Here is a 23,060-nt window from a genome sequence, read left to right on the forward strand (position 1 = left end):
AGATACTTTATGATCTGCTGATATTTTTGTGTGTTTGAGCAACTTTCCTTTCTATGTTAACTGTCCTTTTTGTCCCATTCTGAGAATATCTGACATAATTTGGCTGTCCAATTAGCATGAAACTTAAAAAGTTTAAGATTCAGACAAAAAAAACTTTATCCATTTTCAAGTTCTCATCGAGGGTCTAAGACACAAATTCCTTCTGTAGGAAGAATTTTCTGTATTGCTAGAAACAGTTCCAAGAGAGGTCAAAGTATCTTCTTTAAAGGTGAGACCATTAGATTTCTCTTTCAGAAGAGCATATTCCCACTTGAAGTATCCACAACCTTTTTTATCCCCTCCTTGCTTGCCAACAGGACAACAGAAAAATGCTCTGCCATGATTTGGGCCAGCATTTGACACAGAGAGTTTTCTGGCTCTTCTGCCACAGTTACACAGAGGAGGAGTTGATTTCACATTTCTCACAGCTCTTACAGACTCATTCAAATTGACTGTGCAGTTCAGAACAGCAGGAGATACTTTGGGTAGATTTGAACTTCTCAAAGGTAAGGAGTGATCAGAAGAAGACATTTTCTCTTCATATATATGGAAAGACTGCTTTTTTGCTGGTGGGCATGTTTTTGGACTAGTTGGCTTTCTTTTGTGAGTCTCTAAAGGAGTAGAGTAATTTCCAATTAATGCTGATTGTGCTGAAACAGCATTTCCCTTTGCAGATGGCAACTTAAAAGCTGAAAATTTTGAAGTCTGCCTTTGTACTGTCCCTGTGTTATAGATTGTAGTATCAGGACTTTTGTAAACAACAGACCTCAGCAGTTCCATGGGTGCTCCACTTTCCCCCAAACTCTGATTATCTGAACCTGTCACAGCCAATTGTTTTGAAACAGTTTCTTCTTCAAACACTGTTAGACTATCTGTACTTGAGTCATCCTTGAGCTGAAGAGAGTCTGAATTTTGTTCACACTGAGATTCTGGTATCAAAGCAACATCTTCCCAGTCTGCCAGCAGAGACAAGCACTCAGAACTGGTGCTGATGTTCCCAGTGGAGGCAGTAACTGAGGGGAGGGTGGTGGAGACGAGCACCAGCCCTGCTCCCTGCCCTGGGAGGCTGGACCTGCTTGTCCTCAGAGGCTGCCCAGTGCTCAGTCCCTGCTGGATGCCTGTTGCTGCAGGGCTCAGCTGCTGTGCCAGACCCAGAGCAACAGGAAAGCTGGCAGCAGATGCTGCTGAAGAGTTGTGGGATTGAGCATGGAGCTCAGTCCTTGAGCTGCTGCTGGGTACAGCATGGATATCTGCAGAGGGATCAGAGCAAGGGAGCTGCTGCTCCCCAGTCTGTGCATTAGCATTGATCTTGTTGCCAGCAATACTGTCCTGTTTGTTCTCAGCCAGAGATTTTGTTTCACAAGTCCCATCTCTAGATGTTTCAGGTCTGCTCTTACTTCCCAGTGGAGTCTTGTCAGTGATGTTCACAGTCAGTGTTCTGGAAATTAAATTACTTTTCTGATGTGCCCAGGGAGTCCATAAACAAAAGCAGATTTTGGAAAGTGAATACCCAGACATTTTGGGAATAAATGCACAAAATTAATAAGTGTATCAGCCTAAGGATGTTCTTTCCAAATCATAGTCAAGATATTGGGTTTATTATTTGAATAGCTCACCTTTCATCTGTATTCCAGGCTACAAAGCAAGTAGACAGGAAGATACAAAGTACTGACTAACCTTATCCAAAGATTTAGTAATTTTCAGCACACATCCATCACAAATCAGCCTCCAAGCAAGACGAGCAGTATTCCGGGAATCATCCAACCCTTCAAAAAATAGGGTTATATTAATGTCTTCTCTTTAAACTGCTACTGGGGATAGTTGTTATTACAGGAAAATGTAATCTAGGTAAGCCTTACATGAATGACAAGGAGTCACAGAACTGTGACATTTAGTCATCTAGTTCACAAAAAAGAACTAGAAAATTCCAAATAGTTCTCTGTGCTGAAATATCTGAAGAATTATCCACAGAGCTGAATATTTATTCACCATTTTAAATATCCTTGCTCTTTTTATCAATTAAGTAAAAAAAAGTATTATGCCAGAATTCTATCACTTAATATGATATCCAGAGCTATCAGGTAAAAATCAAGTAAAATCAAGTTACATGGCATAACTTGAAACAGTAGTTACTACTCAGAGTAATGACTTAACTAGCTGCTTTAGGTTAAGTTAGCTAACTAAAGCTAAACAGTACTATTTAGCTAGATACATATATTATTATATATATATTAAAATAAGGATCATCATGCTTACCAGAATGTTCTCTTCCTTCAAAAACTATCCCCAAATCCTGCAAAGCTCCATTTAGTCCTTTAGGCTTTCTGTTATAGAAGGTCTAAGGGAAGAAATGCAGGTGCTTAACATGAAGCATTTTAAAACCTTTCCCTAGTGAAGCAAAGCCACTTCAGAAATATCCCCCTATGAATAATAAATCTCACAAGGCAATTAAGCAAGTTGGATATCTGCATTTTACAGTGAGGATAAGACTGTAAGTGACTTACCCTGTTAGAAATCAGAATGGAAAGAACCATGAATCCCTTCTCTCAGTCTTAAGAAAATCCATTCTGTCTGAGCTCTGGAGTCATTTGTCTGCACTCTATGGCTTACATTGATGAAAGTCTTAACAGACAGCATTGAGAAATACAACTATAAATTATACCTTAAGGTGCAATCAAAGGTATGGGCATGAATATATTTGGCATAGGTATGGATTTTTTTGTAAATGAAAAAATTGAGTATTATTACTTGCTGATATGAGGATCTGATTTGATCACTAGAAAGGGGAAATATTCACATTATTTATCTTTAGAGACTTAATTCTGCTGCCTACCTCTAAATACCTCTAAACAGACTATAATGAAGATCTCCTACACAGCAATATAAGGCAGCAATAAGAGCACACAAAACAAACAAAAACCAAAAAGATAGAAAGCAAGGAGAGCAAAACATGTCATGAAAAGAAGAGCAGCTCATCAACTCTCATAATTATCATTCTTGTATCAAACAACAATCTTTTCCCAGCATTAATATTTCTATTCAAATTCACACAGTTGGTTACTGAGCAGTAACAACAAGGAATAAAAGCAGGTTACTGGTCACTGGGACACACAGCATTGCCTTGTAAATTCAGGTCCAGTCAACCTTTGAGGAATGTTGCAGTCTGTCAATCTTCTCACCCTGTAGGTCACTTTGAGATCAATCCAGGAATTCAGAATGTCAGGTTTGCACAGCTGCTTCCTTTTACACTCGTAGTGCAAACACACACCCAGGTCCCAGTCTGTGCAGGGAGAACCACAGTCAGTGCTGCCCTAAAATCCACACAGTGTGGCCTAAAAATCTACATAAAGGGAAAACTGCAACCCACTCAGCACCCTGTGCTGCTGGACAGGAGGCACAGGCTGTGAAGTGGCTGCCCATGGGAAACACTGGGGTTGCAGAAGAAGCAAACCCCTTGTTGTTAGTAAATAACTTCAGACAGTTCAAGATCTCAAAGACATCAATTCATTTAGACATACTAAGAATGGTCATACAGTTCAATAAAGCAGAAAAATGTAACAGTGTCAGAGCCTGGAGTCAAAGATGCAGTGAACACATCAGGATTCCATGGATTTTATATTTTCAGTCTTATCCCAATATTCCACATTTTTAATACCTAGTGACGGGATTCTGGCTGCCTAGAAATGAAGACACAATCTCACTAGTGCCACCTAATGTTATTACTGTGCAGAAAAAGCAAATGAAAATGTTAATTACCTGTCCAAGTAACAAAGGCACACGCTTTTGCTTCTGAAGTGCAATTACTCTGACTATCTGTAGTGAATATAATTTTCTTCTCCTTTTGTATCTTTTGAATCCATTTCAAAAACTGTGATAAGCAGATATTTAAAGGCACCCCTTCGTCAACTTGATTCTTCGAGGAACAGAACAAGAAGCATGTATGTGTTAGAATGCACTGAAATTCATTTCAGGTTCATTTCCTTTTAGCCCTTTAAAGGCCTCTTTAAATAAAAGAGTAGACAGCAATTATACAATTGTTAAACAATCTTAAGTCACAATTATACCTGTGTTATGCCAGTTAGTTCTGTACAGAATTCAGAGAGAATGGGATGCTCCTGGGGCTGGACATACATGTGGAATTCAGATTCAATCACTCCCGTTGATGTGTTTAACAGGACTGCTGGAAATTCAACTGCAACAAACACAGAAGGAGAGGAAGAAACAAAACAAACAAAACAGAATCAAAACACAAAGCCAGAAAGGCTAAAACTGTTCACAGGAATACCATTTTTGAATGGGTCCCTGCCAACTCAGCATATTCCATTACTCTATTATATATTTACATATATATACACACGTATATATATAAACATAGAGTTCAAGCATGATGCTGATAAAGCCAAGGTTGTGGGTTTCATCCCTGTGTGGATCATTCAGTTAGGAGCCAGATTCAATGATCCTTGTTGGTCTCTTCTAGCTCAGACTATTCTGTGATATAAGTACATGCAGATGCGTACACATTTCTGTTATTTATCTATCTATCATTCCATGGCACTGGGGTTAAGAGGCACATAACAGAGAGCAGACACGGGCTCCCGGCCAGCGCGGTGCACTCACTGATCTCGGGCCCGCGCTGCCCGCGCTGCTCCCAGCACGTGGCCTCGAAGTCCAGCACGATGAGGAAAGCGAAGCGCTGCCCCGCGGCCGCCCGCGCCCCGCTCCGCGCCCCGCTCCGCGCCCCGCCGCTGCTCCGCGCCAGCCCCAGCCGCCTGCGGAGAGCCACCGCCTCAGGGACACGGACACGGGACAGGGACACGGACACGGGACACGGACAGGGACACGGACACGGGACACGGGACACGGACACGGACACGGACACGGACACGGACACGGACCTAGCCAGGCGCTTGGTGGCCATGGCCGCGCTGCTCCGCCGCCTCAGCGAGCGGCCGCCATTTCAAAGCTCCCGCGGGCCCGCCCTCATCGCGCTCTCGGCGCTCGGCTGCTCTTGCCGCGGCCGCGGCGCCGCCCAGCGCGCTCCGGGAGCCCCGGGCCGCCCAGCCGAGCCGGGCCATGGCGAATGGGCTGTGCCTGAACGGGCGCAAGCGGCCCCGCGAGGGCGCGGAGCGGCCGCGGAAGAGGCGGAGGGCGGATGGCGGCGGCGCGGGCTCGGGCCGCGAGGTGAGAGCGGAGCGCCCGGCGCTGTGAGGGGCGCGGCGCGGGCCGTGCGCCCCTCGGAGCCGCTCTCGGCGGTGCTGCCGTGCCCCGCGCTGGAGCTCGGCAGAGCCCTGCACACCGGGAGGGTCGGGTACAGGCGGTGCCCGCGGGTAACAGCGTAGAATGTTCTGAGCTGATCCGCGGGGCTCATCGAGTCCCGCTGCTGCGCTGCACAGAACGCGCCAGCGATCTCACCGTGCGCCCCAGAGCATTGTCCAAACGCTTCTCCAACCGCGGCAGCTTTGGAGCCCTGGCCCCTGCCTGGGGAGCCTGCTAATGGCCCCGAGAGATGAGGGAAACAACTCCTTTGGAGTACTCAGCATTACATTTAAGGAATTTTGTTTAAAAAATAGATGCATTCTCCAATATAATCTCGTAAACGCAGCAGACGTTGAAAGGAGCGCTGTGTGTGCTCAGCATGAGCAGCCCCAGGGTAGCGCCTCACCCAGGGCACTGAGGCAGGCAGATCACCCTGTTAGAGACAAATTCCTGCGGGTGGCAGTGCCTCTCCTTGGTGAATCAAAACCTCTGCTCTTTGGGCGGGTTTTGTTGTTTTTTGTTTGTTTTTTTTTTTTACAAAGCTTTAATTAGGCCATAGTGCAAACAACTGTGTCATTACTTGTGTCGCTTAGCATGAGATGAGGCACTGGCAATTACAGCCTGTGCTGTTATTGCCGGGTGATTCCTAACCACTGGAACCACCAAGGTTGTCACCTCTCTGTGTCCCTTAAATGACAGATGTCTTGAGCACAGCAGCTCAGTCCAAATCACTGAGCACACGGCTTGTCAGTGTGCAAAGGGAAAAAACCTCCAGTGGTTGTTGGTGCTGTGGGGTTTTACATTCTCTAGTGTTGGGTGCTGTTTTACCTGCTGTATGCCTTGATGGCTTTTCATCACCTATACAAAGAATATCTTTAGAATTTTTTACAGGAGTTCTTTGGAACAGGCCATCTGGTCAGTGGAGATCACCACAATGCTGCGTTTACTTGCTAATTAGCCCTTAGAAGAATTTGTGCATTTAGGCTTAGAGAACTGCTGAGTAGCACAGTCCCCTCCTCATCTGCTCAGTGTTTTCTTTCTGCAGCTTCCGTGGATTTACTGAAGCGTGTTTCCCTGCAGGGGTCAGCAAACCCTTCTGGCAGAGCAGATCCCACACTGTAGACAGAGAAAGCCTCCCATAGAGTGAGTGGCTACATATAACACTTGTACAAATGTTTAAAGCTCTACAGCAGCAGTGGGGGAAAGGGTTGAGAGACCAAAATATTGCATTTGCTTATCAATTGTTTCCTTACTGCACCCGTCTGCTTATGGTAATCTTTATTAAATAAATCTTTGAAGTTAGAGTACCTGGGCTACTGAAATGTTCAGTAATGTAATATTAAAGTGAGATCTGAAAGGAAACTGTTGCCCGTAAGGAGTGGAAGAGTTACTTTAAATATAGTTGGTTGTATCTAAATAGTTGATTTTTCCTTCTTTTTTCACGGTGTGATTACATGAAACCTCTCTTTACCAGCATTTCCCTTTCCACAGGAAAAGTCTTGTCGTTTGTCAGCAGCCCTGCTTGGCGAGGACTCTGAAATCAGCCAGGAGGAGCTGTATGAACTACTGAAATATGCAGCTCTGGGGAAATGCCACAATGCAGCACAGCCCAGGTACATCCACAGCTGCAATCAGCCTGGCCTCCTGTTCCTGAGCTGGGAAAACACTCCTGAAGGAATATTGGCCATGCTGGGCTTGGAGCACTCACCATGGAGCTGTCATAATGGCAGCCTGGATTGTGCAGATCAAGTTATTGTTAGAGTTGGCCAGGAAGCAGAATTCCTCTTCTGGCAGAAATCTTTCCATTCCATCGTTTTGTTTTGTGCAGTTTTAAAAAACTAAATGACTGCTGTGGAACTGAAGGAGCTCCACACACTGAGAAACAAAAATACCCTGTTAAAATGTTAACACAAATATTAATGCATTTCATGTTAGATATAATTGACATCATTCTAGAGTGTTCTAGAGCATTTTAGAAAAGAAAAAAAAAAACAAAAATCCAACATTTTTGTCACTTCTATTCTTTGGGCTGGAAGGGAAAGTACTGGAAGGGAAAGGCTGAGGATGGTTTATAACCTTGAATGGCAAAAATAAAAGTAAATGAATCTTCAAATGAAACTCAAAGCAGAAAATACCCCACTTTAGCTTTTAATAGTGAATAGAAAATTATTTTGTGAAACTTACTTTGATGCATTAATTCACTAGACAGCTTCACTATGGTTGAAGTTGCTGGTATATTCACATTCTGATGCATATGAATGAGGTAAACATGTCTTGAAATAGTATGCAGCAGAAATTTGCAATAACTCTTTTTTCTCTGTCTCCTGAATTCTGTTGCTTCCAGGAATATGTGGCTGTTTGAGATAAGCTATAAAGCCTCTTCTTATTGAAGTCATTTGGCACTTTGCCATTTACTGACTTAAAAGCTGGGCTGGTTCAAACTGGTGGTTGTTTTTTTTTTTTTTTAAGAGTGCATAATAATTGTTTTGCTTTGATTTTTATTTTTTTTTTTTTGATTATTGCTCTTTTTTAACTGCAGCTGGTGCCATATTTATCACCAAAGCCACCTGGCTGGAGTTGTGGTTGTTGTTCTACACGACATGAGCCAGCTCCATTTCTACAGATTCTATTTACAGTTCAAACACCTCAGGAAAGTATTCCAGCATGTAAGTCCTCACACTGCTTTGGTGTCTTCTAAACTTCTTCCTGTCCTGGAACCACATCCCAGGGATGATGGCTGCAGTGGAATTACTGCCTTGGCCATCCTTGGCAGCAAGTGAGAGGATCTGTTTGCAGCAGTTGTCAGCTCAGAACAAAGGACAGGGCTTTGATATTAGAAACAGGATTTCAAGACATATGTCTTTGAAGCCTTACCAGGTGAAATGTTTATTGATGTTTTAGTCATCTGACTGTTATGTATCCTGCACCTACAGGATGCCAATTAGATTATAAATATCTTGGAATAATTTCAATAAATTTGAGTGAGGAGACTCTCAATATAGTTATGCTAGTTCTACTGGTTGAAAAATATCACTTTTATTATTTGTATTTTAGATCAAGTTTCTCCCATTTCCCAAAAGTATTAAAATAATTATTTTAATTTTCTGACTTACAAGAAATATTTTTGAAGGAAGAAAAAAAGAAGGACTTGAATTCAAGCTTCTAGAGAGTTCTTCCTGAACTGCAGCAAATGTAAATCACGACTTAACTGGAAAGACAGGATCAGCCTTTAGTTTCTATCAAAGAAGGTCTTGAGATTTGCTTTCTTGATTGTATCAGGCAAGGCAAATCCATCCTGTAGTACAAAGAATCCTATATCATCCCTCATTGGAACTGCTTTGGTTTGTGTTGGGTTTTTCTACTTGATAAAACACCAAATGTATTTCCACTATTTCTTTATCCATCCTCCTCTGAATTTGACTGGTTTGGGGATCAATAACCCCCTCCTTTTCTTCCTATTTCTGCCTGTCTTTCAAAGTCATGAACGTATTTTCACATTTTCTTTTTTCAGAGATTCAAATTAGCACCTTCTGCTAACTTCCTAGTCAGCCTGTATGGAGAAGACACAAACCTGAAGCCTCAAAACACTCCACAAGGTTTGTTTTGTTTTGTTGGTTTTTTTGTTTTTTTGTTTTTTTTTTTTTTTTTTTGTTTGCATTGTCTCTTTCAAGACAGTGACTCACTTGGAACAGAAATTTGTGACTTGCATCCTCTGCAATCCCAGTGTGCTGCCATGGTAAACTTTTTTAGGAAGGAACACAGTACAAGAGCTTAAACCATGAGACTTCTTACTCTAGCTAGTTCAGTAATTCATGTTGGGCCAATTGTCAAAGTGAGATTCAAAATGAGAGAAAGTTTTTAACACTCTCTCTCTCCAGTCTGTTGTTGCAGGTAGTAATTTGGAGTGATGCAGCCTCTAAGTGTTGATCTGATGCAGAAACTGAGCTTGACAGATGCTTCTGTATTTTACAGGCTTGACTTCTACCAGCAGTGAATGCATTACTAAAAACTTACACTTGCAATATGATCCCATCCTTCAGAGATATGGAGCAAAAAAACAAGGCCTTACCAGCTACACTCTAACTTTAGAAGAGCAGAAAAAACATGGCTATCCCATAGAAGGTCAGTTTTTGAGTGAGGGCTGATTAGTAATTTTGTTGTGTTGGGGGTTGTTTTTCATTTTGGTAGTTTAGTGATATGTTTTGTCATATAAGATGAGTTATAGAAGAAGGGTCTTTTTCTTATTCCTGGGTGTGTTTTCCCTCCAGGTTCCCCCAGATCCAAGGGCTACATCTCCACAGAGTGTCATCAGCAGAGGACAGACAGCAGCCCCCTCTTTGGTCTGGATTGTGAAATGGTAAAAATCAGTGTGTGGCCTTACAAAATAGAGTCAGGCACCCAGCTCTTAACAGCTGTTCCCAAGTGAGCCAAACACTCTGTGTATTTGTGAAACCACTTCTGATATCTTAATATCTGCTGCCAGTCCCTTCTTTGATAGTACAAGTGCTAATGCAGCCATGGGAGGGGCCCCAGCAGTGGTTCTGGCAATGAGACAGAAATAATATCCTGAGCAAACAGCTCAGTTCTGTAGGCTCCCAGAGCAGTAGCTGGATCTTCCAGGCCTGTCAGCAATGTTGCAGTAACCCATGAGGCTGCTGTGGGATTCCTCCTCAGCTCTCTCCAAGGTTTGGGAAGGGAAAGGTACTCCCTGCCACACATCTTTCCTTTAGCCATTACAGTTCCTCTGGCAGCTGCTGTGGTGAAGAGTCCTCCTTTAGTGCAGTTTTAGCCTTGCAGGGATGTCTGTTTGGCATCTGCACTGAGCAACTATTGATACAAGCTGGGCTCTGCCTTTAAATTGTACAACATCTCTGGGGCTGGAGCTGTCAGTGGCACAGACTGATTCTGTGAAATCAGCACTTCTTTACAATGGTTTTCTGGGCTGTGCCTGCCTGTGTGTTTACTGTGCCTACAGTGCACATTTAACAATTACAGTGAAGCACAGCAGAGTGTAAACCCAGGAGTGGTAGATCTCTGAGTCAAGGAACTCCTTTGCAGTGATGCTGCTGCAGCCAAAGCAGATGTTAGCTGAGGTTTTTGAGTGGCAGCATCGTGCTGATTGAACAACTGCCTCTGCTTCTTGTGACAGTGTGTGACTGCCAAGGGCAGTGAAGTCACCCGTGTGTCTCTGGTGGATGCCTGGGGTCAGTGCCTCCTCAATGAACTGGTCAAACCTGAGAGCAGAGTGATCAACTACTGCACCAGGTCACTTGCACAAACCTTTCTTATCTCTTTGTCTTTCAAAGCCCTTTCAAACTCAGCCTGTTCCACAGTGTTAGAAACCCCTTGCTTTGCACAGATGCATTGGCCTCAGTGTGAAGTTCTTGCTGCACAGTGCCCGTGGGGCTACCAGGCAGAACCACTGCCATTCTGCTTCTGTTACAAGTTAATGATACACAGTACAAGTTACTCTTCACTGCTGGTTCTAAAATAAGGTGGAGTCCATAGCTAAATTTGTTCAGATGTAAAAAAAGCATAGAGCTTGTACACACCTTTAGGGTGGGGCTCAGGATTATAACAAAAGCAGGAAAATTCAAGGCTTGTCTTCTTCAAAATTTATCTGGCTTTATCCAGGAGGTGATGTCCCAGTCCCCTCAGGTTACTTGGAAGCATCTCCTTCCACCATCAGACTTGCAGTATTTCCTTACCTGTGCTATCTGATGCCAACTGCATCACTTAAGAATACCTGGGAGAAATAAACTTTTGAAGCAGATGTGGTGACACTCTTAGCAGTTTAGCTGCAGTATATCCCCTGATGCTGGAACAGAAAACAGTAAATAGCATTCTGTGAATAGCTACACCAAGTTCATATTTTACAGGACTTTGCTTGCAATATTTTCCAGCACACACTGCTGCTAATGTGTTGCTTTTAACTGACCCAACTTTTGTTTTGAAGATTCTCAGGAGTCACAAAGGAAATGCTTCTTCCAGTGAAGACAAAACTGTCAGACATCCAAACCAGGCTAAAAAAAATGCTTCCCTGTGATGCAGTATTGGTGGGCCATTCTTTAAATGTTGATCTTCAGGCTTTGAAAGTAAGTGTGTTTTTAAGAGTGTTTTTCCTGACCCTATGTTCCTCATTTCACACCTGAAAATTCTTTAACAATTGCTCTTTTTATTCATGAACACTTATTAATTGCTTTTCATTATGAATAGGGCTATTCATAATATGGAATTTAAATGCCAAGAATTCTTCTTACAGCTATAAAATTTGCAAGGGGCAGTTCAGAACCCAAAAGAGAAAAGTCTGTCCAGACACAAATATTGTTACAACTGCAGCTTTACCCCTCTGCTTCAGCCAGATGCTTCTGGAAGCTCTGGTTTGGGGAGAACTTAAGTCCTTTCTGTGGGTAATTTAACCAATCTAAAATGAATCATAATTAATCTTTCTAACCCAATCTAGATCTTCCCACTAGAGTAGGAAGTAGAAAGGAGAGTTGGACTTTTTTCATTATTCCTTTTGCTCTCTTGTGGATGAGATATCTGTCAGGGAGAAACTGGCAACTGAGATTAAAAGGCACAAAAAAGGATTAGAGGCACAGAAAATGGTGGAGTTACTGTCCAGTTATGTTCTGAAACTAAACTGGTGGTAATTTTTCTCCTGCAGATGATCCACCCCAGTGTAATTGATACTTCACTGCTTTTTGCCAGAAGTGATGGTCGAAGATTTAAGCTAAAATTTCTAGCCAAAGCTGTTTTAGGGTAAGGTTATTACTGTACTGTCATGGGAAAGATGAGAAATGGTGAGTTCTAGGATCTTCCTCTGCTGCTGATAGTATCTGAATTATTATTTTGTTACTAAGATTCAAAAAGACTGGATGTGGCACTTGGTGCCATGGTTTAGTTGGGGTCTTAGGGCATGGGTTGGACTCTGTGATCTTGAAAGTCTCTTCCAACCTAATGATTCTGTGATTCTGTAAATTCCACAAACCATTTTGCTCAACATTGCAAAAACATTTCTTGCAGTAACTTTTGGGAATATTTCACAAGAATGCTGCTGCACAGAACTGAAATCCTTTTTGGAGAGGGGAAAGCTCTTTTGCCTGAAAAAGACTTAGTTTAGAAGACAGGATGTTGGTCAGTGTGGGAAAACAGATAACTTGCCTGTACACCTAATTTTGGTGCTCTAGGAAGGAGATTCAGTGTGAACAGAAGCTTGGGCATGATCCTACAGAAGATGCTAGAGCTGCATTGGAATTAGCTCAATTCTTCATTGAGCAAGGACCCACAAAGGTACTTACATCTAATTAAGATTTTTCTCCTAAAATACAGAACATAGTGTTGTGCTTTTGAAGAAAAAAACTCCACTCCTGGCCATCTGTTGATTTAAAAGAGAAAATGCAGCTGTGATAAAGGCCCCAGCACTCACTGACATCAGCATTGCTGCTGATCCTGAGGAGAGGCACTGGCTCAAGAAGGACTGAGACACTTCCAGCCTGCAGGAATGCCTGTAATTTTTCTAGATGAAAGAAAAGAGAGACTTTGTGTGTTGTGGTAGTGATTCAGCTGGTTTGATGAGTCCCTTGTGTTGTTGATTTCTGAGAGAACTTTTTTTTGGAGGTGATTGCCTGTTGATGCTGTAAGTGCTGCCTGCTCAAAAATGACAACAGAAAATAATAAGGCAAGAAATTAATGCCCATGTTTCTTCACTGCTGGAGTGTGCCTGTGTGACTCAGAGGGAAAGCATAGGCTTTTTGGTCAGCTACAATTAGCTGATGAGATGAAAGCCAGCTAATAATCTTCTTTCTTCCCCAAGGTAGCAGAACTAAACTTGGAGATGCTTCTGACAGCTGAAAAAGTGGCTGAGTTCTCAAAGAACAAAGCTGCACTACAGCCACAAGGATGTGGGTTCCAGGAACAGCTGAATGAGCCTCCACCATCATCCAAACCATGGTAATAAGATTCTCAAATATCTGTGTGTTTCCTTCAGTTGAGTCTTCAGTAAAATTAAACAAGTGCCTCATGTTTTTCAAGAGCCAGCAGGATCTTCAGACAGACACAAATCATTTCAGCATAGTGCTGAAAAACTTGAAGCAATTTCATCTTAAATTTCAAAGAGTATTTCCTGAGCTTCTTTTGATGTTGTGGACAAGAATATTCTTTCAAATTTCTTAAATGAATTTTAATCCTCTGACAGGCATTTCTTGGAGGTTTTTATTCCCCATATTGAAAAGTATTGCAATTCACAGTGTACTTCTCTCTGCTAGTTTTTTAGACTGCCTGCAGGTGACTGGCCAAAAACCCCTCCTCCTGGGCAGACAGGGATTAGACTCTTCTGGTCTGTGTCAGAGTAACCTGAGCACTTCAAACAAACAGGTGAATGGACTTAGAGTGGGTTGGTCTAAGCATCAGAATAGTTCAAAGTTGTCCTTTTTCTGGGAGTGGGTAGATGAGTCCTATTTTAAAAGCTGACAGTACTGTTAGCAATAGTGTTAATACCAGGGTAGCTAAATCCATCTGAGCATTTCCAAAATGAGCTTTGATCCTCTGCATCCTTTCATGACTCACCAAAGAAGAATTTCTGCCTGGGGGCTTTCTTGAACAATAATGAAAATTAAAGTTGGGAGTTCAATAGCCTTGTTTCTGATCCTCTGCTGTACAATTGTCTTGTGTGCTCTTGTCCCTCCAGATTCTTCAGAGAGCCTTGCAAGATGTTCCCCTGTCCAAATTCAGCATCATTCAGTTCAGTTTGGGTCCAGAGTATCTTGGATCTCACCTTCATGCTGGACTTTATGGAAAGGTATTATTTTTTTGTTTGAGAATAGTCTTCATGCTGTGCTTGTAGAGAGATGTGATTTATCAGGAGGCACTGAGTAGTTAGTTCATTTGCTTTGTAAAGTGCCTTCTCTAATCTGTGTTCCAACAGGTGTGCAGCAAGCTGACTGACATGCTGACAATTTATGCAGGTCCTTTTGAAGAGAACTTTTGCATGAAGTATGTGAAGAAAAAATTTGGGAGGTGTGGACCAATCAAGTCCCTTACAGTGGTAACTGAAACATTCCAGGTGAGAAGCACTCAAAGGCTGCTGGAAGGTCTGAGCAAACTCTTGGAAAGATATGGATTAGAGCCAAAGAAGTAGCAGTTATTCTGTTTGTTTGTTTTGGTTTTTTTTGTTTGGTGGTAGCTTAGTCATCTACTGTACCTAAAAATCTGCTCCACACAATGCCAAATGCAGTTCATGTGCTGCTCAGAGGACTTCAAATGCTGGGGAAGCTGAGGTGATTTTTGTCCTTCTAAAGGGAACTGATCTGTTAAGGCCTTTAATAGCCAAAGGAGAGAAAAAAAAGGTAGTGTTAATTGAAAAGTTAATTGAAGGGGGTTTTAAGCAGCTAGAGTTTGTGTTACATACTTTACCCCCAAACTTTTTTATATTATTCTAGTTTTAAAAGAAAGCACAACTTTATTGAGACCTGACTTTTAAAAAGGGAGGGCTAATGTGTTTCACTGATAAACCTGAAGTATCTTACTCTTCTTTTTCAAGCCCTATGTCTGTATCCAATATGAAGTGCTGGAAGCTGCCCAGCTTGCAGTGGAAAGCCTGGATGGAGCTGAGGTAGCAGGATCCTGCATTAAGGTAAAGCAAACAGCAGAGTTAGATTCAGCCCAGACACAGCCTCAATACCTCAGAACATCACTGCAGTGTGTCTGGGCAAATGCTGCCTGCTTGTGCTGTTACAATCTCCCTGTCCCTGCACAATTCAGAGCAACTGGCAGAAAGGAAGTGGCTGGATCCCTCTTTTTTTCCTTTCTGCCTGTCAGTAGAAGGGATTTAGAAAGCACTCTGACCTCCACCTGCAGCTTGAAAAGGCAGATCCAGGTGTCAGGGCTATACTGAGGATGGTATTTTAGTTTTACAGTGTTTCTGCATTACAAATATGATCTCCCTGTATCATGACTAATTAAGTTGGCCTTCATTAGTCATAATTATTTCAAGTGATGGAAAATAACCTGTCTACTTTTGGTAATGGGAGAAAAATACTTTAAAATAGAAGCTCAGAACACAGAGCAGTGTGGGCTGACATGCTTTTTATTCCTGCTGCATCCACCCCAGGTCCAGAGACCAGTCACTGCATCAATGCTGGACTGCAATGTTTTGATTGAAGAACTAGAGCTGGATGTAGAAAATCAAGGTGTGATTTATGTGGCTGGTCTAAAGAGTTCATTAACAGAGACAGACTTGAGAGAAAAATTCAGCCAGTTGAAAGACCTGGAAACTCTGTTCCTGCCAAGGGATCTTGAGAGTGGAAAGCACAGGAACTGCTGTTTCCTCAGTAAGTAGCTTCACACACAACCTGCATATTTCCTTCAAATCAGCTCATTCAGCAGCCCTTGGGACTTTGCACAGACACAGCAAGGGCTGCTGAAACCCAGGCAGGCTCAAAGGGATGGCATTTAAAATGCTACAGTGAAAGCACTTATTGTTTGGAGGAGCACTTTACAGCTAAATATTTAAGAGGAAAAATCAACTGCTTAAAAAAACCCCATTTACTTAGAAAAATTCCAGGGTAGCTGATGGGCTCCAGTACTTCCATGTGAGGGGTGGATACTGTGCAGCTTCACTCAGCTCAGCAGCCACCCCTGAAAGGAGAGAACAGCTTGGTGAGTGCTGCTGCAGCCAACTGGCATTTCTAGTCTGATGTTTATCTGGAGCAGGATGAGGATCTGCTTGCTGCAGTGATTTGTTTCTCATCTCCCTCTTGCTCCACACCTTCAACCCTGCAACAGCATTGCCAAAGTATGTTCCCTTCTCTTTGCATTTCAGAATTCCAGAACACCCAGAGTGCTGTGGATGCCCTTCAAGCTATAAATGGATGGACCATCAAGGGTAGAGTGCTAAGAAGTAGGAATGCCCTTGCTCCAGGTCACCTCTGGAGATGGATTTGGCAAATGAACCACATCTATGGGAATCAAAGGAAACACATCTTCTATGAGAAAATGGAGCAGCTGTCTGAGTCTGTGAGTGTGAGGCTCTGCTGGTGTTTGTTGCAATTAGAGAGGAGGGACTGCCCTGGAGTGGTAACTTGGAGCTGACTGAGGTGCAGAGCTGCTTGTGGCAGAAGGGTCTCTCTGCCAAGGATCAGTTCTGATAGAGCAGTTTAGAGATAACACCACCCAAGAGAGTGTGATGGCTGCAGGGCACTGCATAATGTTAAAACCAAAGAGCTGCAAGGGCAGGGGTGGTGCTGCCCAGGAACTGAAGCCTGGCACTGGAGAGCTGGCAGGGCACAGGAGCCAAGGAGGGCTCCAGCTGACAACTCTGGCTCTCATTTTCAGCATGGTGCCACTTGAGCAGGGCTGTGGTTCTCCCTGCAGCTGCCAAGGGGGTGGCTGCAGGCAGGAGCAGCCTCCCCACACACTTAGAAGTAACTTGCTGATGAATGGGGAACTTTAATGCTTCTATTCACTTATGCAGGAGCAGGATCTAAGGAAAAAGGTGAAGAAGTTAGACAAGCATATCAAAAAGCTTTATAGAAGCCTGCAGAACAACACCCTGTGCATTGTCCTCTTCCCTGGAGTGAACAGGTAACTTGCTACCTATTCTGCAAAGAACCAGCTGCTGTTTTCTTTAGGCTAAAACTGCATCTGTACATTTCTGAGCAATCATTTGCCTCTCCAACCTTGTATCACCTCACACCCCCTGCACACACTCACCTGTGGCTGTGAGTTGCAGTCCACACCAGGTGTCCCTTGCAGCAGAGTCACTGGGCTCAGCATGTCCCAGTTTACTTTTCCAGGGCCATTTCCAGCTATTCTCATTTAGCACAATCTTCCATCACCAAGGGGCAGGAATCCCACCAGCAGAACAGGTGGATTCAGGAACCTGCACCCACAGAGCCTGGCTGACACTCTCAGGCTGCTGACTGGGTTGGGTGGGAGCTCCATCTCAGGCTGGGAAGAGATTTCTTGCCAAGTGTGAGGTTCCTGTATTACTGTGTCCCTGAGGACCAACAGTTCAGAGGAGGCTTCTTGATTAAAAAGTATGCCAAATAATTGTGGGGTGGAAAAAAATGAATTTTTCAATGTGCTGAGCTGGGGGGTGCAGGCCTCTCACAGCCAGCCCTGCAGAGTTATGTGCCTGAAGGCTGAACTGAGCAGAACTGACATCTCTTGCTTGTGTTGCAGCATGTGTACATCACAACCTGGCCTTGGTCTGATGGGAATAAAAGATGCTGAAGGGAGGAGTGCTTGTTAAACTGCCAAGATTTTAAGCAGAGTCTTTTGTTAAGATATTTTTAATTACTTTAAATATTGACGTCTTTGTAAAAATCTCTTACCATAAGAACAATGGGCTTTCACTCTGTATCTCCTACAATGCCTAAAAATAAAACCATTCCAAGTGTCTTAAAGCACAGAAGTTTTTCCATTAACCCTTGCTGCTGTGGGGAGGTGGAGGCAGGCACACACAAAAAATTACAAAAAAAAACTTTCTATGTGGCTGTGGGAGGAGCAAGGGATGTTTTTAGGAAAGCACATGGCTGAGTGGACCTGCATGGCTTTCCACAGGGAGCTGGAAGCAGGATCAGGTGATTTGCATCCTGACAGCTGCAGGTCTGTCCTTTGCAGCCATTGCCACTTGAAACTGAGGCTGCTGGAGCATTTTTGTTAACACAGAATTTCCAAGAGACTTTTAGGCACTTAGAAAAAAAAATTGAAAAATTAAAAGGAAGTGTTTGTTAAAAGGTTTGACCATGAGTGAGGGATTTTTTCATAGAAACTGGAAGAGGCTAAGATAAAGTTGAAGTAGTTATCATTCCAGAAATTATTAAATACAGGAAAGCAGGAGGAAGGTAAGTTCAGCACAAGCCCAGGAGCAGCAGTGAGCAGGCAGGAGATGCTCATGTCAGTGTCATTAATGACTGAATTTAAAGCCACCTGAAAAATCTATTATTCAGCAAGGTGAATGCAGCCAATTTTTTCTCACACAAAGGTACTTTGGCCACTCCAAGTGAGCCTGGCATTCATTTGGCTCTATTCCAAAATGGCATGAGCAGTAATATCAGTGCTCCTCAGAATGAAAGGGAGGCAGTGCCTTCCCTGCTGCTGAACAGGAGGGGAAGGGGCAGCCTGACCCCAGCACTCACCCTCCCCAAGGATTCACTCCTGTTCACATCCAGCATCTCCTTGTTGCAGACACTTGCACTGCAAAGATGAAAAAACCAGCTGGTTTTCCCTCCACACACTTAAAAACTATGTGGTCACCTCCCTGCCAGGACTAGATGGGATTTAGTGAGCATCCAGGAGTCCTGCTTGAGAAACTCACATGACAAATAAAACTAGCAAGAGTCCTATTCATAGGCATGAAAAAATAAGTAATTTGTCCCTTTTTAATTGAAAAATGTAAAAAGGACTTCAGCTTTAAATAAGACATTTTGTACAAAGCTTGAGCACAAAAAAGTGAACACCAATGTGTCGTTATGTAAACACCACAAATGTTACTCATTTGTTCAGTAATGCACAGAACAGTGTGAGTTCCCTTTCCAGTGGGTGAGTTTGCTGTAGCTGTTCCCCTCCCCTCAGAGTTTACTGGAATACAGGAAACCCAGAAGCTTTGGAACATTTACAAGCTACAGTAGTCAGGATACATTGTGACTAAAGGATTTTTTTTTTGTTTCGTTTTTTTTTTCTTTAAGGGCTTGGTCATTTAAATATACAGAAGTACAATAATCTCACAGGTAAATGAATGGCAGCTTGGATTAGAAAAAGCACCAAAATATTTAATATACATCTGGCACAAATTTCACAAGAAGTCAGTAATGGACAAACCAATGCTTTGCTTGTAGGAAAAGAAAAACCTCAGACTGTACTTAATGCTCTTCTTCCAAAAGGGACACAACAAAAACATTGCACTCAGGATTGCTATCAAGTAAAGAACCTTCTTATCACACCTTGCTTGCATTGTGCCTTAGATTGCACATTCCATAAGATGCTGTTTCCATTCTGTTCCAGACACCAATGGTGAGAAAATTTGATGTAAAAGTAATTTTACATGATTTGTAAAACTACAGACCAATTCAGTAGATTGGGATTTAGTAGATGCATTGTCCTGAAATTCTCCCAGTTTTCATTTAGATCAGGTTTCAAATTTGTTTGCATCCCCTTGAAATAAAGATCCTACATGAAACAGAATTTACTCCAGCTGTTTTCAAGCATTACATTTACACAGCACTTCTGATACTGCTGTCCCAAAGAGGAACCAGGGGGCTGCTCCATGACATGCAGCACATTCATCACTGCCCAGAGTGAGAAAACTGCCTCCTGCAGGGTCATCTCCTGCTGAGTGTGAAAAGGCAAAACACCCCCGGGCACAAAGAAAGCAGATGTGACCCTGCCCACCCCTGTGGCTTGCTGAGGAGCCCAGCAGGGCTCAGGAGCTGTGCTGACAGTGACAGTGACAGTGACAAAGCTCCCTCAGCTGCTGCTCTGGCAGCAAACACCCAAATGCACTCACACAGACAGGGACCAGAGCTGAACTGGGGCCTCACTGGGGCTCAGACAGAATCCTCCAGCCCCACCCGTGGCTCCTGCAACTCCAGTGACTCAACAACTTCCAGCACCAGGCCCTCCAACCCTCCTGCCAGCCCCTCTCTTTTTAAACACAATTTCAAACTTACAGCTAAGAAAGCAAGTGTATTTTCAAACAACTTTGTTTGGCATGACTTAAAAAGTCACAACTTGCAAATCTGGAGCACTAATCTGGAAAGTCCTCTAAGTGTACCAGTCGTGGCAGGAGCAGCAGCCTCCACCCATCCTCTGTGCAGGTTTGCACCTCTGGCCACACAATCTGCACTCTCACAGCCCAGAGAAGAGCAAGAGTCAGCAGCTGTAACTGCATTAAATGGCAACATTCAAGTAAACACACTGCTTCAACAGTAGGCAACCTTTAGTCCAGATATCATTTACAGGGGGGAAAATGAAACACTGTACAGCACAAACACTAGAGATGGACTTTTTTTTCCTGTGTGTGAAATGACAAGTTATCCAAAAAAGGGCTTATCTGAAGAGTGCAATTAAGCAAAGATAGAAACTTACTAAAAATTCAACAAAAAACAGTATTACCTACAGAACCAGTTGGATTTTCAAAGACTGAGGATTGCAATAGTAGCAAGGAACTGCTGCAATGTCAGTGGTTTAAGGCAAGCTGTTAGCACAAGAACATACATGCTCCTCCCTCCTGTTGTCTCACACGTCCCCCTGCTCTCTGGAAATCCGTGCCCATCCTGATAGTGCAAGAGGTCACACCTCAAAAGCAGCCCTGACACTGGGAGAATCTTGCAGCAGCAGCTGCTACAGCATCAAACTGTGGGGGATTGGCAGTGACAGCAGCTGTGATGCAGTTTGCTTTGGGGGAGGACAGGAAGGACACAGATGTGCTGCATGGAGAACACCCCCAGTGCATCAATGAACACAGCTGAGCACCAAAGCCACTCTGGCTTCTCCAGTTCTCTTGACAACACTCCAGCTTCACCCAAGCACAAGGGGTTTATCCTGAGCAGGATTCTGACCTCAGGGGTAAAATGGATGTGTAGCCTTTGCACTTTGGCAGCTCCCATCTTTGCTGGGTGGTTACAAGTCCAGTCCAACACGGAACAAAACACAGTATTTTTGATTAAAATAAAAATACACTCATGGCACTGCATCAGGTGGGTTCCTAAAGCTTTTCAAGGGCAAATGAAAAAGGCTGATGGCTCCCTCTTGGGGAGCAGCTGCTCCATCTTCAACTGGCTGTCAGCACAGGCAGCCTGACCAGGGAAGAGGAGGTGTGGTGACAAAGCCCCTGAGCCACAGGCAGCAGCTCTGCTCACTCTATTGCACTCCAAAAGTAGCACCCGGGAGAACCGACTCTGGTTTGCAGCTTCCAAAGGGTCCTTTGCATACAGGTTAAACACAGGATACCAAAAACTATGGCAGAGAGATAATACTTAACTTGGGTCAATTCAAAAAAATAGATTACTCATCCAGGCATAAAATCCTGGCACGAAAGGATGGTAGCCTTAAACTATTCAAGTCTAAGAACAAGAGGTAGAGATACCTACGTACTTCATGGAGAAGGAGATACAGCCTTCTTTCTGTCTTACAATCTCATGAATTTCACTTCAGTTCACACTACAAAACCAAAGGTTTGATCTTCAATAGTCCAGAGAGAAAATGTTAACACTGGTGGGTTTGTTTGCACACAACAAAATTTAAGCAGACACTTTGCTTTAATACTTATTTGAAAAAAATACGTTTTTCTGCATATTGAAGCACTACCCTGAAGAACTCTGAGTTTCAGGTTAAGCATCTTCCTTTTTAATACAAAAGGCTAAATTCACATGCACACACTTTGAGCAGAGTGGGCTCAAGGGAAGAGCTGGGTGCCCAATTTACTGAGGCCCTTCTAAAACAGGGTCACACTGCAGAACACAAGGCTGCAAGACCCAGAAACTCACAAAGACTATTATTTACCAAAGAATGGGAATGATGTAACCTCAGCCACCAAACAATAGCATAACTGAGGTGGCTATTAACCACATGGTGTTTCCTTAGCTTTGTTGGGCTTTTTTTGGAAACAAGACTTATGCTGATAGTATCACAAGAAGTCCAAGGTCAGTGGTAAGTGCATGGGCCTGGGAAGCAGGTGACAGGCTGGTCCTGGATCCAGGGGCTCCTCAGGCTCTGGTGGACACCAAACTGAGATAAAAGTCACCCAGCACAGCTGCTGCTGTCCCCAGCACTGCCCAAACTCTGTCCTCAGAGCACCCTGAGCTCATGTCATGCTCTGAGCTGTGCTTGGCTGGGAACTGTCCTGGTTCAGAGCTGACCCAGGAGATGTGCTGGGCCAGCCTGGGGGAGCAGCTCCCACAGCCCCAGCTGTGCCACTGCCAGACCTGAGCTCTTGCTCCTGTGCTCCTTTCACTAGGATTGCACAGCACTAAAAAGCTGCAATTTTCCATGTAGAAGAGCACCAGCAGCAAATAAACTGACAATTTGGTGTTCAACTCCATCTCATTGCCTCAGTCATGCTTTATGGCCAGCTGTGGGCAAGATCTTCCAAATCCTTACTTCAATCAATAGATAGTCTTTGACCTCAGAAATGCACCCACACAAGTAAAAATTAGCACAATTAAGTCTCCAGTTGATCTGGAAGACAAATTTTAAAGGTGTTGCAAACTATAATATGGTGTAAGTGGTCAGTGTTTTATTACTAGGGGCTAAAGTTTACAAGAGTTGTATTTCTTTGCATATAAGAGAAGGCAGTAAAATGCCACAGACTGTGGATGTCAGACCAGTTTTCCATTAAATTACTCCAACTATCTATATAGTTATCTATAGTTATTTATCCCAAGTTGCAGCAGATTCATTACATGCATAAAGTTCCCTAACACATAAGCTAATTAAAAAAAAACAGTTGCAATGGTTTCAAGGATTTGATCAGCATCACTGCTCACTTACAGTCCTGTGCCCTAGACAATGAAGAATTAAATTATATAAAAATGAAGAGTGAATGTATTTGGCCTGTTCCACAGATATTCACAGTTTAACCATTAAACAAGCATATTTTCAGAGGTTCCAATATTACTAAAGACCTCTCAGAGACACACACAGAGCCCACTCCTGCACCCAGCATTACAGAGTCTTGTTTGGGATCACACATCACCAGGCAATCCAAGGGAAGGTCAGAGAGCCCCACTGTGCCAGACTGGCAAAGAGCTGCAGCTCCAGCT

The 23,060-nt window shown here is 43.3% G+C and overlaps 2 protein-coding genes across 5 annotated transcripts; one reads left to right on the forward strand and one right to left on the reverse strand.

Annotated features, from left to right (window-relative positions):
• Window positions 1–64: 64 nt before the first annotated feature.
• Window positions 65–5,061, reverse strand: ERI2 (ERI1 exoribonuclease family member 2). Of its 2 annotated transcripts, XM_079320649.1 has the most exons (8): window positions 4,935–5,061; window positions 4,657–4,808; window positions 4,104–4,231; window positions 3,796–3,952; window positions 3,219–3,319; window positions 2,296–2,377; window positions 1,717–1,805; window positions 65–1,497 (listed from the first exon to the last, which is right to left on the reverse strand). In XM_079320649.1, exons 1-8 carry the CDS (start codon window positions 4,955–4,957, stop codon window positions 166–168), a joined length of 2,064 nt encoding a protein of 687 aa, XP_079176775.1. In that variant the 5' UTR covers window positions 4,958–5,061; the 3' UTR covers window positions 65–165. The 2 variants fall into 2 exon arrangements, with proteins under 2 accessions (XP_079176775.1, XP_079176776.1); XM_079320650.1 differs by lacking the exon at window positions 4,657–4,808 and having other exon boundaries at window positions 4,935–5,019.
• Window positions 5,043–17,699, forward strand: REXO5 (RNA exonuclease 5). 3 transcript variants are annotated; one of them, XM_079320648.1, is made up of 19 exons: window positions 5,043–5,220; window positions 6,787–6,908; window positions 7,835–7,961; window positions 8,807–8,891; window positions 9,268–9,417; window positions 9,564–9,652; window positions 10,445–10,560; window positions 11,252–11,390; window positions 11,963–12,057; window positions 12,486–12,588; window positions 13,112–13,248; window positions 13,563–13,671; window positions 13,985–14,095; window positions 14,222–14,359; window positions 14,837–14,929; window positions 15,407–15,626; window positions 16,118–16,311; window positions 16,769–16,878; window positions 17,091–17,346. In XM_079320648.1, the coding sequence occupies exons 1-19, from the start codon at window positions 5,113–5,115 to the stop codon at window positions 17,197–17,199; spliced, it is 2,355 nt and encodes a 784-aa protein (XP_079176774.1). In that variant the 5' UTR covers window positions 5,043–5,112; the 3' UTR covers window positions 17,200–17,346. The 3 variants fall into 3 exon arrangements, with proteins under 3 accessions (XP_079176774.1, XP_079176773.1, XP_079176772.1); XM_079320646.1 differs by lacking the exon at window positions 17,091–17,346 and adding an exon at window positions 17,479–17,699 and having other exon boundaries at window positions 5,049–5,220; XM_079320647.1 differs by lacking the exon at window positions 9,268–9,417 and having other exon boundaries at window positions 5,048–5,220.
• Window positions 17,700–23,060: the final 5,361 nt, after the last annotated feature.

Source organism: Erithacus rubecula (genome assembly GCF_903797595.1).
Source record: "Erithacus rubecula genome assembly, chromosome: 17".
NCBI classification, from domain to species: domain Eukaryota; kingdom Metazoa; phylum Chordata; class Aves; order Passeriformes; family Muscicapidae; genus Erithacus; species Erithacus rubecula.

Coding starts and splice junctions, on each gene's coding strand:
- ERI2 (XM_079320649.1), bottom strand. CDS start 4,957: ATGGCCACCAAGCGCCTGGCTAG. Junction 4,809..4,934: donor GCCACCAAGCGCCTGGCTAG/GTCCGTGTCCGT, acceptor GGCTCTCCGCAG/GCGGCTGGGGCTGGCGCGGA. Junction 2,378..3,218: donor ATCTCAAAGTGACCTACAGG/GTGAGAAGATTG, acceptor TTCTTCCCTTAG/ACCTTCTATAACAGAAAGCC.
- REXO5 (XM_079320648.1), top strand. CDS start 5,113: ATGGCGAATGGGCTGTGCCTGAACGGGCGCAAGCGGCCCCGCGAGGGC. Junction 13,672..13,984: donor TGAGCACTTCAAACAAACAG/GTGAATGGACTT, acceptor TTGTCCCTCCAG/ATTCTTCAGAGAGCCTTGCA. Junction 14,360..14,836: donor TGGTAACTGAAACATTCCAG/GTGAGAAGCACT, acceptor TTCTTTTTCAAG/CCCTATGTCTGTATCCAATA.